Source organism: Hemiscyllium ocellatum, chromosome 26 (genome assembly GCF_020745735.1).
Source record: "Hemiscyllium ocellatum isolate sHemOce1 chromosome 26, sHemOce1.pat.X.cur, whole genome shotgun sequence".
Classification (NCBI taxonomy): domain Eukaryota; kingdom Metazoa; phylum Chordata; class Chondrichthyes; order Orectolobiformes; family Hemiscylliidae; genus Hemiscyllium; species Hemiscyllium ocellatum.
The window spans coordinates 54,134,464-54,151,088 of NC_083426.1; the positions used below are offsets into that span (position 1 = coordinate 54,134,464).

Here is a 16,625-nt window from a genome sequence, read left to right on the forward strand (position 1 = left end):
AAACATACTGCTCCAGCACTGACTCACCCACTCAGCACACCAAGTACGAGGTTCAGCACAAAGAATGAGCCCAGCAGGATGAGACTGACAAAGTAGATCCAAGGCCACTCATTCCCAATGGCATCATTGACCTGGAGGACAGAAACATAGGTTAACAGCAGGAAAGAGTGAGAGGGCATCATTGACAGGATAGATGTCTGTTAGGCAGCAGTTAGACAGGCTTTGGGCCAAGAGTTGGCTGATGTTTGGGCTAGTGTATAAGTAATTAATTAGTAGTTCATCTGGTGAACCTATACTTCTCCAGTTGATGTATTTGCGAACTGATGGTTAATCAGTGCTTAGCCTGGTGAACCAGTAGTTAGATTAGATTAGATTAGACTTAGATTAGACTTACAGTGTGGAAACAGGCCCTTCGGCCCAACAAGTCCACACCGACCCGCCGAAGCGCAACCCACCCATACCCCTACATTTACCCCTTACCTAACACTACGGGCAATTTTAGCTTGGCCAATTCACCTGACCCGCACATCTTTGGACTGTGGGAGGAAACCGGAGCACCCGGAGGAAACCCACGCAGACACGGGGAGAATGTGCAAACTCCACACAGTCAGTCGCCTGAGTCGGGAATTGAACCTGGGTCTACAGGCGCTGTGAGGCAGCAGTGCTAACCACCGTGCCACCGTGCCGCCCACTAAGATTGTGGGTGGGTTAGTGATCCAAAGAGTCATAGAGATGTACAGCATGGAAACAGACTCTTCTGTCCAACTCGTCCATGTTGACCAGATATCCCAACCCAATCTAGTCCCACCCATCCAGATGCCTTTTTAATGTTGCAATTGTACCAGCCTCCACCACTTCCACTTGCAGCCAGCTCCATACACGTACCACCCTCTGAGTGGAAAAGCTGCCTCTTAGGTCTCTTTTAAATTTTCCCCTCTCACCCTAAACCTATCCCTCTAGTTCTGGACTCCCTGACCCCAGGGAAAAGACTTTGTCAATAGACAATAGGCCATTCTGCCCTTTGAGCCTGCACCACCATTCATTATGATTATGGCTTATCATCCTCAATCAGTATTCTGTTCCTGTCTTATCTCCATAACCCTTGATTCCATTATCCTTGAGAGCTCTATCCAACTCTTGCTTAAACGAATCCAGAGATTGGGCATCCACTGCCTTCTGGGGCAGAGCATTGCACACACCCACCATTCTCTAGGTGAAGAAGTTTCTCCTCATCTCTGTCCTAAATGACCTACCCCTTATTTTTGAACTGTGTCCTCTGATTCGGGACTCACCATCAGCGGAAACATGTTTCCTGCCTCCAGAGTGTCCAATCATTTAATAATCTTATATGTCTCAATCAGGTCCCCTCTCAGTCTTCTAAACTCAAGGGTATACAAGCCCAGTCGCTCCAATCTTTCTATTTATCCTATCCATGCCCCTCTATCAGGTCACCCCTCAGCCTCCGACATTCCAGGCAAAATAGCCCTAGTCTATTCAGCCTCTCCCTACAGCTCAAATCCTCCAACCCTGGCAACATCCTTGTAAATCTTTTCTGAATCCTTTCAAGTTTCACAACACCTTCCCAACAGTGGCCTAACCAATGTCCTGTACAACTGCACTATGACCTCCCAACTCCGTTACTCAATATTCTGACCAATAAAGGAAAGCATACCAAACGCCTTCTTCATTATCCTATCTACCTGCGACTCCACTTTCAAGGAGCTATGAACCTGCACTCCAAGGTCTCTTTGTTCAGCAACACTCCCTAGGACCTTACCATTAAGTGCATAAGTCCTGCTAAGATTTGCTTTCCCAAAGTGCAGCACCTCACATTTATCTAAATTAAACTCCATCTGCCACTTCTCAACTCCCTGGCCCATCTGATCAAGATCCCATTGTAATCTGAGGCAACCCTCTTCGCTGTCCACTGTACTTCCAATTTTGATGTCATCTGCAAACTTACTAACTATACCTCTTATGCTCACATCCAAATCATTTATATAAATGATAAAAAGCAGTGGACCCAGTGCTGATCCTTGTGGCACTCCACTGGTTACAGGTCTCCAGTCTGAAAAACAACCCTTCACCACAACCCTCTGTCTTCTACCTTTCAGCCAGTTCTGTATCCAAATGGCTAGTTCTCTATGTATTCCATGAGATCTAACCTTGCTAATCAGTCTCCCATGGGGAATTTAGTCAAACACCTTACTGAGGTCCATAAAGATCACATCAACCGCTCTGCCCTCATCAATCTTCTTTGTTACTTCTTCAAAAAACGCAATCAAGTTTGTGAGACATGATTTCCCACGCAGAAAGCCATGTTGACTATCCCTAATCAGTCCTTGCCTTTTCAAATACATGTACATCCTGTCCCTCAGGATTCCCTCCAACAACTTGCCCGACATCAGGCTCCCTGGCTTGTTCTTACAATCTTTCTTAAACAGTGGCACCATGTTAGCCAACCTCCAGTTTTCCAACACTTCTCTCGTGACTATCGAAGATACAAATATCTCAGCAAAGGGCCCAGCAATCACTTCTCTGGCTTCCCACAGAGTTCTAGGGTACACCTGATCAGGTCCTGGGGATTTATTCACTTTTATGCATTTCAAGACACCCAGCACTTCCTCCTCTGTAATATTGACATTTTTTCTATTTTCCTACATTCTATATCTTCCAAATCCTTTTCCACAATAAATACTGATGCAAAATACTCAGTTAGTATCTGCCCCACCTCCTGCGGCTCCACACGAAGGCCGCCTTGCTGATCTTTGAGGGGCCCTATTCTCTCCCTAATTACCCTTCTGTCCTTAATGTATTTATAAAAACCCTTTGGATTCATGTTAACTCTGTTTGCCAAATCTATCTCATGGCCTCTTTTTGCTCTCCTGGTTTCCTTCTAAAGTATACTCCTACTGCCTTTATATGCTTCTGAGGATTCATTTGATCTATCCTGTCCTACCTATCTGACACCGGCTTCCTTGTTTTTCTAAACCAAACCCTCAATTTCTTTAGTCATCCAGCATTCCCTATACCTACCAGCCTTTCCTTTCACTTTAACACCCTCATACTGTCTCTGGACTCTCGTTATTGCATTTCTGAAGGCTTCCCATTTTCCAGCCGTCCCTTTTCCTGCGAACATCTACCTCCAATCAGCTTTTGAAAGTTCTTGCCTAATACCATCAAAATTGGCCTTCCTCCAATTTAGTACTTCAACTTTTAGATCTGTCTATCCTTTTCCATCATGATTTTAAAACAAATAGAATTATGGTCGCTGGCGCCAAAGTGCTCCCCCGCTGACACCTCATTCACCTGCTCTGCCTTATTTCCTGAGAATAGGTCAAGTTTTGCACCTTCTCTCGTAGGTACATCCACATATTAACCAGTAGTTAAATCAGTGGTGAACCTGTAGGTAGCTGGTGACAGGTTGGTGAAACAATAGTTAATTGATGCTTAGTCTAATGAATCCATGGTTAGCGGGTGGATGGGTTGGTGAACTGGTAGCAATTGGTGATTGGTCTGCTGAATGCTTAGTTTATCCAGTGATGGGATTGGAGGTCCAAAAGTTAGCAGCTGTGGATGGGATGAAAATCAGAAGAATCAAGAAAGTAACCTTGGAGATTTTTTAAAAGTAGCAGCAGGACAAGTTCAACATCACTGAAAGAAAATAGCTCATGAAGTGACATCACAATTAAACGTAACTCACCGATAAGCTGAACAAGATGAAATACTAGTTTAATTGTAAAGAAAAGTGTAATGGTGATAAATTCATACTCTAATTAATTAACTAAATTGTGAGGGGTATAGATGAGGTGACTAGCAAAGGTGTTTTCTTTAAGGTGGGGGATTTCAAAACTAGTTGGCATATTCTTAAGGTAAACGGAGAAAGATTTAAAAAGGACACGAGGGGCAACTTTTTCTTTAACATAGATAGTGGTTAGTGTGCGGAATGCCTGAGGAAGTGGTGGATGCAGGCACAGTTACAAAGTTTAAAAGACATTTGGATAAGTACAGGAATAGGAAATGTTTGGAGGGATATGGACCAAACGCAGGCAGAGGAGGCTAGTTGAGAGTGTGAACATGGTTGACGTGGACTAGTTGGACTGAAGAGTCTGTTTCCATGCTGACTAAAACTAAAACAAAATTAGATTGGGATGACATTGCTGTGATATAATTGTAACAAGGAGAGAATTTGTGGAAGGCCATGTGACCCTGGACAAGCTACATTAATTATCTTAATAAATCTACATCTGGTGTACGTCAAGCTTAGAATTGTTGAACTGGTATCAGAGACGCGGAGATGACCAAGAATCAGGAACAGATCAGGAATCAGTACGCTCTGTTCCAGCAGAGAGTCACATTGCTCAGGGTCAGGTCATGCTGTGAATGTGGTTATTGTTCACAGACAGAGTCAGGCAAATGGACAAGAGGCTCCAAATGCAAAATGTTTAAATAGTGTTCAGAAATAAACTTTAAAGAGATACTTCTGAAAATCATCCAATGAAAATATATGGGTAGACATTAAAAATAAAAAGTGAAAGATCACCTTGATGGGATTCCCTCCAACAGTGGGAAATTGAAAAACAAATATGTTGGGAGGTCTCAGATATATGTAAGGATATTAAGGTTTTATAATTGGGGATTTTAATTTTCCAAATATTGATTGAAGCTACCATAATGTTAGAGGTCTGGATGGTAAAGAATCTGTCAAATAGTGTTCAAGAAATTTTTTTTTTCTCAATAATGTGGATGCTTCTGCTAAAGAAGGAGCAAAACCAGATCTTCTTTTGGGCGATAAGGCAGGGCAGGGGACTGAAGTAAAAGTGGGTGAACACTTTGGGTTTTGCCATCATAATTCTACTAGTTTCCAAATGGTTATGGAAAGGGATAAGGCATCCATAAAAATTAAAGTTCTTTATTGGAGAAAGTGGAATTTCAATGGTTTGAGACAAGAAAGTTCAAAAGTTGTTTGGAGTAGACTTCGCAGGTAAAGGGACGTCTGACAAATGGGAGGCTTTCAGGAGCATGATGCAAAAGTTCAGAGACATTATGTTCCTGTCAGAGTGAAGGGTAAGGCTGGTAAGATTAAGGAACAATGGACAAATAAAGATAATCGTGAATAAAAAAGAATCTTATTTTAAATATAGACAACTTGGTTCAACTGAATTTCTTAATCAATATAAACAGTATAGGGCATTCTTAAGAAAGAAATCAGGAAAGCAAAGAGGGGATTTGAGATAGCATTGCTGGATACGATTCAGAATAATCCAAAGAGATCCTACAAATAGATTAAGGGCAAGAAGGTAACTACAGAGAGGGTAGAGCCCCTTAAAGATTAAGGAGACTGTCTTTGTGTTGAACTCCAGGAGGTGGGAGAGATACTAAACGAATATTTTGTGTTACTTGTTACTGTGGAGAAAGAAATGGAGTGTAGGGAATGCAGAAAAATAAATTTTGATGTTTTAAAAACACCTCACCCTATTGAAGAGGAAATTTGGGAGATCTTCGAGAATATAAAGGTGGATTAATCTCTGATGTAATGTCTCTCAGAATGTTGTGGGAAATAAGGGGGAAGATTGCGAGATCCCTTGCAGAAATATTTGTGTCATCTTTCACTGTGGGTTAGATGCCTGATGACTTGAGGTTGGGTAATATTGCACCTTTGTTTAAGAAAGGTCATAAGGAGAAACCGAGGAACAATAAGCCTGTGTGTCTGACTTGGATTGTGGGTGATCATAAAATATAGGATTGGACATTTAGAGAGGCAGAAGTTGATTAGGGATAGTCAGCATGGTTTTGTGTGAGGAAAATCATATCCCACAAATTTGATCCAATTTTTTTGAAGAATTTACCAAAAAGAATGATGAGGGCAGAGCCGTAGACGTTGTTTACGTGGATTTTAGTAAAGCCTTTGACGTGGTTCACTAATTAGTAATGTAAGATCATATTGAATTCAGAGGAGAAAGTGAGGACTGCAGATGCTGGAGATCAGAGCTGAAAATGTGTTGCTGGAAAAGCGCAGCAGGTCAGGCAGCATCCAAGGAACAGGAAATTCGACGTTTCGGGCATAAGCCCAAAGAATTCCTGAAGAAGGGCTTATGTCCGAAACGTCGAATCTCCTGTTCCTTGGATGCTGCCTGACATATTGAATTCAGGTGGAGCTTACCAATTGGATATAAAATTGACAACGGCAGGAGACAGAGTGTGTTGGTGGAGGGATGCTTTTTGGACTGGAGGCCTGTGACCAGCGATGCTGCACAGGGATCCACTTTTGTTTGTTGTTTATATATATGATTTGGATGATAATGTAGAAGGCATGGTTAGTGAGTTTGCAGATGACACCAGAATTGGTGGCATTGTAGACAGAGAAGAAGGTTTTCAAAGATTACAAAGGGACCAAATGGATCAATGGGCTGATAAAAAACAGTTGGAGTTCAATCTGGATAAATGCAACAGGGGTAGGGTTTAAACAATTAATAGTAGGGCCTTGGATTGTGCTGGAGAACAGAGGGACCGAGGGATACAGGAACATAATCCTTTGAAGTTTGCGTCACATATACACGAGTGTATAAAAAGGCGATTGGCGCACTTGAATTTATTGCTTAATCCTTTGAGTATAGGAGTTACGAGGTCAAGTTGAGGACACTGGAGAGGTCTCTTTTGGTTACTTTGTCCAGTTCTGGTCAGCCAGTTATAAACTAGGTGGGATTTGTTGAGTTTGGGGGATTTTGTTTAGCATGGACTGACTGGACTGAAGCATGTGTTTTCCTACTGCAGGGTTCTACATGATTATGAGTGAGGGTGATCGTGAGTGAGCGTGTTGGACAGGGTGATAAGGAGTGAGATGTGTGACAGGGTGATCGGGAGTGAGTGTGAGAGTCAGGGAGCGAGTGTGGAGGACAGGGAGGGAGTTTGAGAGACAGGATGATCTGGAGTGACTGTGAGAGTAAGGGTAATCGGGAATGATGAGGGTCAGGATGTGAGTGTGAAAGTCAGAGTGATCCAGAGGGAATGTGAGAGTTGGGGAGTGAGTGTGTGAGGGTTGGGGAGTGAGTGTGGGGGTCAGGGCGTGAGTGTGTGAGGGGAAGGGAGTGAGTGTGGGGGGCAGGGAGTGAGTGCATGAGGGTCAGAGAGTGAGTGTATGAGGGTCAGGGAGTGAGTGTGTGAGGGTCGGGGAGTGAGTGTGGGAGGGTCAGAGAGTAAGTGCGTGAGGGTCAGGGAGTAAATGTGTGAGGGTCAGGTAATGAGTGTGTGAGGATCAAGGAGTGAGTGTGAGGGTCAGGGAGTCAGTGTTTGAGAGTCGGGGAGTGAGTGTGTGAGAGTCGGGGAATGAGAGTGTGAGGGTCATGGAGTAAGTGTGGGGGTCAGTGAGTGAGTGTGTGAGGATCAGGGAGTGAGTGTGGGAGGGTCAGGGAGTAGGTACGTGAGGGTCAGGGTTTGAGTGTGCGCGGGTCAGGGAATGCATGTGTGAGGGTCGGGTAATGAGTATGTGAGGATCAGGGAGTGAGTGTGAGGGTCAGGAAGTGAGTGTGGGAATCGGAGACTGAGTGTGTGAGGGTCAGGGAGTAAGTGTGTGAGGGTCAGGGAGTGAGTGTGTGGGGAGTCGGGGAGTGAGTGTGTGGGGAGTCGGGGAGTGAGTGTGTGAGGGTCAGGTAGTGAGTGTGGGGGTCGGGGAGTGAGTGTGTGAGGGTCAGGCAGTGAGTGTGTGAGGATCAGGGAGTGATTGTGAGAGGGTCGGGGAGTGAGTGTGTGAGGATCAGGGAGTGATTGTGAGAGGGTCAGGGTGTGAGTGTGTGAGAGTCAGCGAGTAAGTGTGTGAGGGTCGAGTAGTGAGTGTGTGGGGGCCGGGAAGTGAGTCTGTGAGGGTCAGGGAGTGAGTGTGGGGGTGGGGGAGTGAGTGCGTGAGGATCAGGGAGTGAGTGTGTGAGGATCAGAGAGTGACTGTGTGAGGGTCAGGGAGTGAGTGTGTGGGTCAGGGAGTGAGTGTGTGGGGTTCAGGGAGTGAGAGTGTGGGGATCGGGGAGTGAGTGTGAGAGTCGGGGAGTGAGTGTGTGCTGGTCAGGGAGTGTGTGAGGGTCGGGGGGTGAGTGTGTGAGGGTCAGGGAGTGAGTGTGTGAGGGTTGGGGAGTGAGTGTGAGAGTCAGGGAGTGAGTGTGTGAGAGTCAGGGAGTGAGTGTGTGGGGGTCAGGGAGTGAGTGCGTGAGGGTCGGGTAGTGAGTATATGAGGATCAGGGAGTGAGTGTGAGGGTCAGGGTGTGAGAGTGGGAGTCGGGGAGTGAGTGTGTGAGAGTCGGGGAGTGAGTGTGTGAGGGTCAGGGAGTGAGTGTTTGATGGTCAGGGAGTGAGTGTGTGAGGGTCAGGGAGTGAGTGTGTGAGAGTCAGGGGTGAGTGTGGGAGAGTCATGGAGTGAGTGTGAGAGGGTCACGGTGTGAGTGTGTGAGGGTCAGGGAGTGAGTGTGGGTGGGTCAGGGAGTGAGTGTGGGTGGGTCAGAGAGTGAGTGTGTGAGGGTCAGAGCGTGAGTGTGAGGGTTAGAGAGTGAGTGTGGGAGTCAGGGAGTGAGTGTGTGAGGGTCCGGGAGTGAGTGTGTGGGGGTCGGAGAGTGAGGGTATGCGGGTCGGGGAGTGCGTGTGTGAGAGTCAGGGAGTGAGTGTGTGAGAGTCGGGGAGTGAGTGTGTTAGGGTCAGGGAGTGAGTGTGTGAGGGTCAGGGAGTGAGTGTGTGAGAGTCGGGGAGTGAGTGTGTGAGGGTCAGGGAGTGAGTGTGTGAGGGTCAGGGAGTGAGTGTGTGGGGGTCAGGGAGTGAGTGTGTGAGGTTCAGGCAGTGAATGTGTGAGAGTCGGGGAGTGAGTGTGTGAGGGTCAGGGAGTGAGTGTGTGAGGGTCGGGGAGTGAGTGTGTGAGGTTCAGGGAGTGAGTGTGTGGGAGTCTCGGATTAAGTGTGTGTGTCGGAGAGTGAGGGTGGGGTTTGGGGAGTGAGTGCGTGAGGGTCAGGGAGTGAGTGTGAGGGTCAGGAAGTGAGTGTGTGGGGGTCAGGGAGTGAGTGTAGGGGTCGGAGAATGATGTGTGGGGGTCAGAGAGTGAGTGTGTGAGGGTCAGGGAGTGAGTGTGGGGGTCAGGGAGTGAGTGTGTGAGGGTCAGGGAGTGAGTGTAGGGGTCGAAGAATGATGTGTGGGGTCAGGGAGTGAGTGTGTGGGAGTAGGGGAGTGAGTGTGGGGGTCAGGGAGTGAGTGTGTGAGGGTCAGGGAGTGAGTGTGTGAGGGTCAGGGAATGAGTGTGGGTGTGTGTGGGTGTCAGGGAATGAGTGTGGGGGTCGGGAAGTGAGTGTGTGGGGGTCAGGAAGTGAGTGTGGGAATCGGAGACTGAGTGTGTGAGGGTCAGGGAGTAAGTGTGTGAGGGTCAGGGAGTGAGTGTGTGGGGAGTCGGGGAGTGAGTGTGTGGGGAGTCGGGGAGTGAGTGTGTGAGGGTCAGGTAGTGAGTGTGGGGGTCGGGGAGTGAGTGTGTGAGGGTCAGGCAGTGAGTGTGTGAGGATCAGGGAGTGATTGTGAGAGGGTCGGGGAGTGAGTGTGTGAGGATCAGGGAGTGATTGTGAGAGGGTCAGGGTGTGAGTGTGTGAGAGTCAGCGAGTAAGTGTGTGAGGGTCGAGTAGTGAGTGTGTGGGGGCCGGGAAGTGAGTCTGTGAGGGTCAGGGAGTGAGTGTGGGGGTGGGGGAGTGAGTGCGTGAGGATCAGGGAGTGAGTGTGTGAGGATCAGAGAGTGACTGTGTGAGGGTCAGGGAGTGAGTGTGTGGGTCAGGGAGTGAGTGTGTGGGGTTCAGGGAGTGAGAGTGTGGGGATCGGGGAGTGAGTGTGAGAGTCGGGGAGTGAGTGTGTGCTGGTCAGGGAGTGTGTGAGGGTCGGGGGGTGAGTGTGTGAGGGTCAGGGAGTGAGTGTGTGAGGGTTGGGGAGTGAGTGTGAGAGTCAGGGAGTGAGTGTGTGAGAGTCAGGGAGTGAGTGTGTGGGGGTCAGGGAGTGAGTGCGTGAGGGTCGGGTAGTGAGTATATGAGGATCAGGGAGTGAGTGTGAGGGTCAGGGTGTGAGAGTGGGAGTCGGGGAGTGAGTGTGTGAGAGTCGGGGAGTGAGTGTGTGAGGGTCAGGGAGTGAGTGTTTGATGGTCAGGGAGTGAGTGTGTGAGGGTCAGGGAGTGAGTGTGTGAGAGTCAGGGGTGAGTGTGGGAGAGTCATGGAGTGAGTGTGAGAGGGTCACGGTGTGAGTGTGTGAGGGTCAGGGAGTGAGTGTGGGTGGGTCAGGGAGTGAGTGTGGGTGGGTCAGAGAGTGAGTGTGTGAGGGTCAGAGCGTGAGTGTGAGGGTTAGAGAGTGAGTGTGGGAGTCAGGGAGTGAGTGTGTGAGGGCCAGGGAGTGAGTGTGAGAGTCAGGGAGTGAGTGTGTGAGGGTCCGGGAGTGAGTGTGTGGGGGTCGGAGAGTGAGGGTATGCGGGTCGGGGAGTGCGTGTGTGAGAGTCAGGGAGTGAGTGTGTGAGAGTCGGGGAGTGAGTGTGTGAGGGTCAGGGAGTGAGTGTGTGAGGGTCAGGGAGTGAGTGTGTGAGAGTCGGGGAGTGAGTGTGTGAGGGTCAGGGAGTGAGTGTGTGAGGGTCAGGGAGTGTGTGTGTGGGGGTCAGGGAGTGAGTGTGTGAGGTTCAGGCAGTGAATGTGTGAGAGTCGGGGAGTGAGTGTGTGAGGGTCAGGGAGTGAGTGTGTGAGGGTCGGGGAGTGAGTGTGTGAGGTTCAGGGAGTGAGTGTGTGGGAGTCTCGGATTAAGTGTGTGTGTCGGAGAGTGAGGGTGGGGTTTGGGGAGTGAGTGCGTGAGGGTCAGGGAGTGAGTGTGAGGGTCAGGAAGTGAGTGTGTGGGGGTCAGGGAGTGAGTGTAGGGGTCGGAGAATGATGTGTGGGGGTCAGAGAGTGAGTGTGTGAGGGTCAGGGAGTGAGTGTGGGGGTCAGGGAGTGAGTGTGTGAGGGTCAGGGAGTGAGTGTAGGGGTCGAAGAATGATGTGTGGGGTCAGGGAGTGAGTGTGTGGGAGTAGGGGAGTGAGTGTGGGGGTCAGGGAGTGAGTGTGTGAGGGTCAGGGAGTGAGTGTGTGAGGGTCAGGGAATGAGTGTGGGTGTGTGTGGGTGTCAGGGAATGAGTGTGGGGGTCGGGAAGTGAGTGTGTGGGGGTCAGGGAGTGAGTGTAGGGGTTGGGGAGTGAGTGTGTGAGAGTCAGGGAGTGAGTGCGTGGGTCGGGGAGTGAGTGTGTGAGAGTCGGGCAATGAGTGTGTGAGGGTCAGGGAGTAAGTGTATGAGTGTCTGGGCATGAGTGTGTGAGGATCAGGGAGTGAGTGTAGGGGTCGGAGAGTGAGTGTGTGAGGGTCGGGGAGTGAATGGGTTATGAAGCTGTGAAACGGGAGCTAGTTGGAGCCTCAGATTCAACATTAATGGATCACGTGGAATGTCGCACACTGCCCAGCTCTCGCTCCTTACCCAATACAGCACATTGGTCCAGCCCTCCATGGTGATACACTGGTAGACTGTTAACATGGCGAATCCAAAGTTGTCAAAGTGAGTGATGCCAGTGTTGGGCCCGGGCCAGCCTGACCTGCAGTCAGTGCCATTGATGTTGCATTGACGACCATGTCCTGAATGGGCACATGGGGCCGGCCACACATCAGCAACAATATCTGTGTCAATAAACAGGGGGGCAGAAAGGTAAAAGAGGGGTGGGGCATCAGGGAGAGTGAGGGGGATTGGTAGAGGTAGGGTGAGCATGAGAGGTGGAGGAGGACAGAGTGTGGGGAGGGAGTGGGAGAATAATGGGGAGGAGAAGAACAAAGGAGTGAGGGAGCGCGGAGAGGGAGAATGAGAAGGATGGAAAGTGTGAGGACGAAGAATGAGGATGATAGTGAGGGGTGCAGAATGAGGGAGGGGGAGAGGAGGGGTGAGGGGTGATGGGGGGGGCAAGTGGAATGGGAGTGTGAGCAGAGCAGGTGAGAGAGGAGCAGGTGAGAGAGGACAGGGTACATGTGGAGGGGACAGGGAGATTGAGGGGATGGGGAGAGAAAAGTAAGGGGAGAATCAGAGTGGTGATGAAGGGATGAGTGAGAGAGAGTGAGGCGAGGGGGGGATTAATGGGAGGAAGTGAGTGAGGAGAAGGGGCAATGTGATGACAAGATGCATGTGAAGGGTGGGAGGTCGGAGGCGAGGTGGGTAAGAGTGAGGTCAAGGTCGAAGTGAGAGGAGGATGACAATGAGGGAGTAAAGTGTTGAAGAGGATGAGAGTGAAGGAGAGAGGGGGTGCAGACAATGAGTGGGGGGGGGAGAGTGAGTGGGGAGCACGAAGTGGGGAGCGTGAGGTGAGGTGGGAGAGTAAGGTGGGGGAAGAGTGAGGTGAGGGGGATGATGAGGTGAGAGGGAAGAGTGAGGTGGGGGCAAGAGTGAGGTGGGGAGAGTGAGGCGAGGAGGAGGGTGAAGTGAAGGTGAGAGTGAGGTGAGGGGGAGGGTGAGGTGGGGCAGAGAGTGAGATGGGGGCAAGAGTGAGGTGGGGAGAGTGATGGGGGAGGGTGAGGTGGGATGGGAGAGTGAGGTGTGGGCAGAGAGGGAGGTGAGGGTGGAGAGTGAGGGAGGGGAGAATGGGAGAGGGAAGCCAAGAGTGAGGGGAAGGTTGAAGGGAGGAGCATGAGGATGACAGTGAAGGGGAAAGGGAGAAGTGGGGGAGGGAAGGGGAGGAGAAAAGGATGGGAAAAAGCGAGTGTGTATGGGAGAAATCGAGGGGGGTTGGTGAGTTTGAGATCATGGGGGCGATTGTGGGATACAAGAGTGACGGGATAGGGTCAACGGGAGAGTGATGGGGAGATGGGTGAATAAGAGGGTGGGGGAACAAAGAGAGGGTGATACAGGAGGAGAGGGAAGTGAGGGTGACAGTGATGCAGTGAGTGAGAGGGTGATATAGGAGGAGAGTGGTGGGTGAAGAAGGCACAACGTGATAACAGAAAGAGGGTGAAAGGTAAGAGTGCAGAGAGAGCAGGATGATGGGAAGATAAAGGACCAAAGAACAGGAGGAGCATGGGGCGAGTGTAAGAAACAATAAAAAAAACGAGAGGTAGATCGAGCAGAAACAGAGACATAGAAATGAATTTCAAAATAAAGAGAAAAAGACAGAGGAAGAGGATATGAGGAAAGTGAGATGGGACGGGAGGGAGGGCAGGGAGCAGAGTTCGAGTGGGAAATGGGAAAGACAAAATAAAAGAATGGGAAGACCATAGCAACAGACAATTACAACAGAAACAATGAGAGAATAACACTGACCAAATTTTCAGAGACCTGAATGACCCACCGTCCTTTGCCTCCCTCCACATCAATTGACCCTTCATCCACTCTCTCCATCAACTGACCCTCCATCCACTCTCCTCCCATCGACTGACCCTCTGTCCACTCTCCCCCCATCGACTGACCCTCCATCCACTCTCTCCCCATTGACAGACCCTCCATCCACTCTCTCCCCATTGACTGACCCTCCATCCACTCTCCCCCATTGACTGACCCTCCACCATCTCTCCCCCATCGACTGACCCTCCATCCACTCTCTCCCCATTGACTGACCCTCCATCCACTCTCCCCCCATCGGCTGACCCTCCATCCACTCTCTCCCCATCGACTGACCCTCCATCATCTCTTCCCCATCGACTGACTCTCCCTCCACTTTCTCCCCATCGACTGACCCTCCATCCACTCTCCCCCCATCGACTGACCCTCCCTCCATTCTCTCCCCATCGACTGACCCTCCCTCCACTCTCTCCCCATCGACTGACCCTCCATCCATTCTCTCCCCATCAACTGACCCTCCATCATCTCTTCCCCATCGACTGACTCTCCCTCCACTTTCTCCCCATCGACTGACCCTCCATCCACTCTCCTCCCATCGACTGACCCTCTGTCCACTTTCTCCACATCGACTGACCCTCCATCCACTCTCCCCCCATCGACTGACCCTCCATCCACTCTCTCCCCATTGACAGACCCTCCATCCACTCTCTCCCCATTGACTGACCCTCCATCCACTCTCCCCCATTGACTGACCCTCCATCATCTCTCCCCCATCGACTGACCCTCCATCCACTCTCTCCCCATTGACTGACCCTCCATCCACTCTCCCCCCATCGGCTGACCCTCCATCCACTCTCTCCCCATCGACTGACCCTCCATCATCTCTTCCCCATCGACTGACTCTCCCTCCACTTTCTCCCCATCGACTGACCCTCCATCCACTCTCCCCCCATCGACTGACCCTCCCTCCATTCTCTCCCCATCGACTGACCCTCCCTCCACTCTCTCCCCATCGATTGACCCTCCATCCATTCTCTCCCCATCAACTGACCCTCCATCTTAACTGACCCTCCAGCCATTCTCCTCCCCATCGACTGACCCTCCATCATCTCTCCCCCGGTCAACTGACTCACTGTCATCACTCCGCATCGACCAATCACCATTCAGACCCCTCGACGTGTTTGTGCTCCCAGTCTGTGTGTGTATATGTATGTGTGCAAACTGTCCATGAATGTGTGTTCATACTGTGTGTCTACACTGTGTGTGTGTGTGTGTGTGTGTGTGTGTGTGTGCGTGTGTGCGCACATGTTTGCCCTGTGTCTGTGTGTTCACACTGTGTGTGTTTTCACACTGTGTCTAGATTGTGTGTGTGCATGTTCGCACTGTGTGTGTGTGCGCGTGTGCGTATGTGTCACACTGTCCACACAGTACCTGTGCCAGTATAAAAACATGTTTTGTGCATTTTGCCCATGAACAGCTCCAGCCCAATGATGGCATAGATGATGATCATGAAGAGGACCAGCAGAGCAATGTGAAGCAGGGGGACCATGGCCTTGATGATCGAGTTCAGAACCACCTGCAAACCTGACCACAGAGACAAGTGAGTTAGCAGCTTGGCCTTGCTCTGTTCAACACCAATATCACATTTATTAACATGTCAGGACACACTTACAAATAGGACTCGACATTTATCAAGCATCTCTCACAACATCGGGATGTCCAATGCACGTTACAGCCAATGAAGTGTAGTCACTGTTGGAATAAATGAAACACTGCACCAACTTGTGCACAGCAAGATCCCACACTTGATGATTGAATTGCCTACTTTACATTTTGGCCAGGGGGCAAACATATCTAGTGAAATCCTAACCAATGTTCACATTGACTCATTCCACAAACCCAACATCTCCATTCCATCCACTATCTTACTCCCCTTAACCTCATGGTTTTTCCCTCCTTTCATCTCTTAATCTCAAAGCCATAAAGTCCACACTTCACAGGCGGTAATTTCACTCATTAAGTACATGCAGACTCTCAGTACAGCAATGCAGATAGTCCCATTTCTTGTGATATCCAGCAGCCCTCTCTTGAATGCAGATCCATTTTCCATTTGAAATCAGTGATAATCCCCATTTCCACTCCCCTCACAGGCAGTGATCTCCTCACCATGCATCAGTAACTGGGAAATTATGAATCATGAGACTGTCCTTGACTGCTCCACACTGAGACACTCCATCTGCTCCAAGCTGTGTGTGAAACAGTCTCATTGCAATGATCGGAGGGAATTTCTAGATAGAGAACACAGCCACACCTTACAACAAAACCCAGGTGCTTCTAGGAGACAGAGTGGCTTGCTTATGAGCAGAGTAAGGATGGTAGAGGGAAATGTGCTGTCAACATGTGCTCCCCCTGCTACCTGTGCAGAGGAGCAGCAAGTAGCTGGAAGCTATCCAAGTACCTTTGAAACAAGACATAGTCCAGGCAGTTTGGAGGGTGTGGGAAACTAGGTAGGGGCAAGTCTAACTGTCATGCTCCATTGTGGGACCAATAAGATAGAGAAGTCAATAGAAATTCATGAAAGACCTGTTAGAGCTTGGGAACCAAACTAAAACAGGCTTTCCCACGTTAATCTCCATCCTAGCCATTTGAAAACTGCAATGTGCACAGGCAAATCAGGAGGGCCAATGGATCACGAAGCAATGCGAATTAATGAACTAAGCATAACAAAACTTTGAGGCAATATTGATCATAACATAATGTCACACTTGTTATGGTCCCAGCTAATATTAATACTGAGCAGAGCAAAATCAGGCTTGTCAGATCCTGACACTGAATAGGCAGAAAAGGCATAAGCAAGTAGTACAGGGGTATCCTGCGGCTGTCCCCTTTCTAATGGATATTCCATTCTGGATGCTGTTGTTGGAGGTGACCGTACAGGGGAAAGCAATGGGAGACAACGTCATGGCACCATGGGTCTGTCTGCTGTACACGAGGGGAGGAAGTAGAACAGCAGGACTGTAGTGGGAGGAGATTTAATTGTAAGGGGAACAGACAGATGTTTCTGCAGCTGCAAATGCAGCTCCAGATAGTATATGCCCTCCTGGATCTAGAGTCAAAGATGTCACAGAGTAGTTGTAAGACAATCTAAAGGGAAAGGGCCAACAATCAGAGATTACCATTATCATAATAGTACCAATTAGATTTGTCAAAAAAGGGATGAGGTCCTGAAAGTAGAATGTATCAAACTAGGAAGTAGATTAAAGAACAGAAGCCAAAGGGTAGTTATCTCTGGGTTACTTC

General features: G+C 49.4%; 1 protein-coding gene across 2 annotated transcripts in view; it reads right to left on the minus strand.

Moving 5' to 3' along the window:
• cacna1sa (calcium channel, voltage-dependent, L type, alpha 1S subunit, a) overlaps positions 1–16,625 on the minus strand; it is a 227,286-nt gene that overhangs the window by 166,523 nt on the left and 44,138 nt on the right. For both annotated transcript variants that reach the window (XM_060845641.1, XM_060845640.1), the window contains exons 5-7: positions 14,757–14,909; positions 11,487–11,683; positions 28–131 (exon numbers count right to left, since the gene is read on the minus strand). In XM_060845641.1, the coding sequence (XP_060701624.1) occupies positions 28–131; positions 11,487–11,683; positions 14,757–14,909 (454 nt within the window). The remainder of the gene's footprint in view (positions 1–27; positions 132–11,486; positions 11,684–14,756; positions 14,910–16,625) is intronic.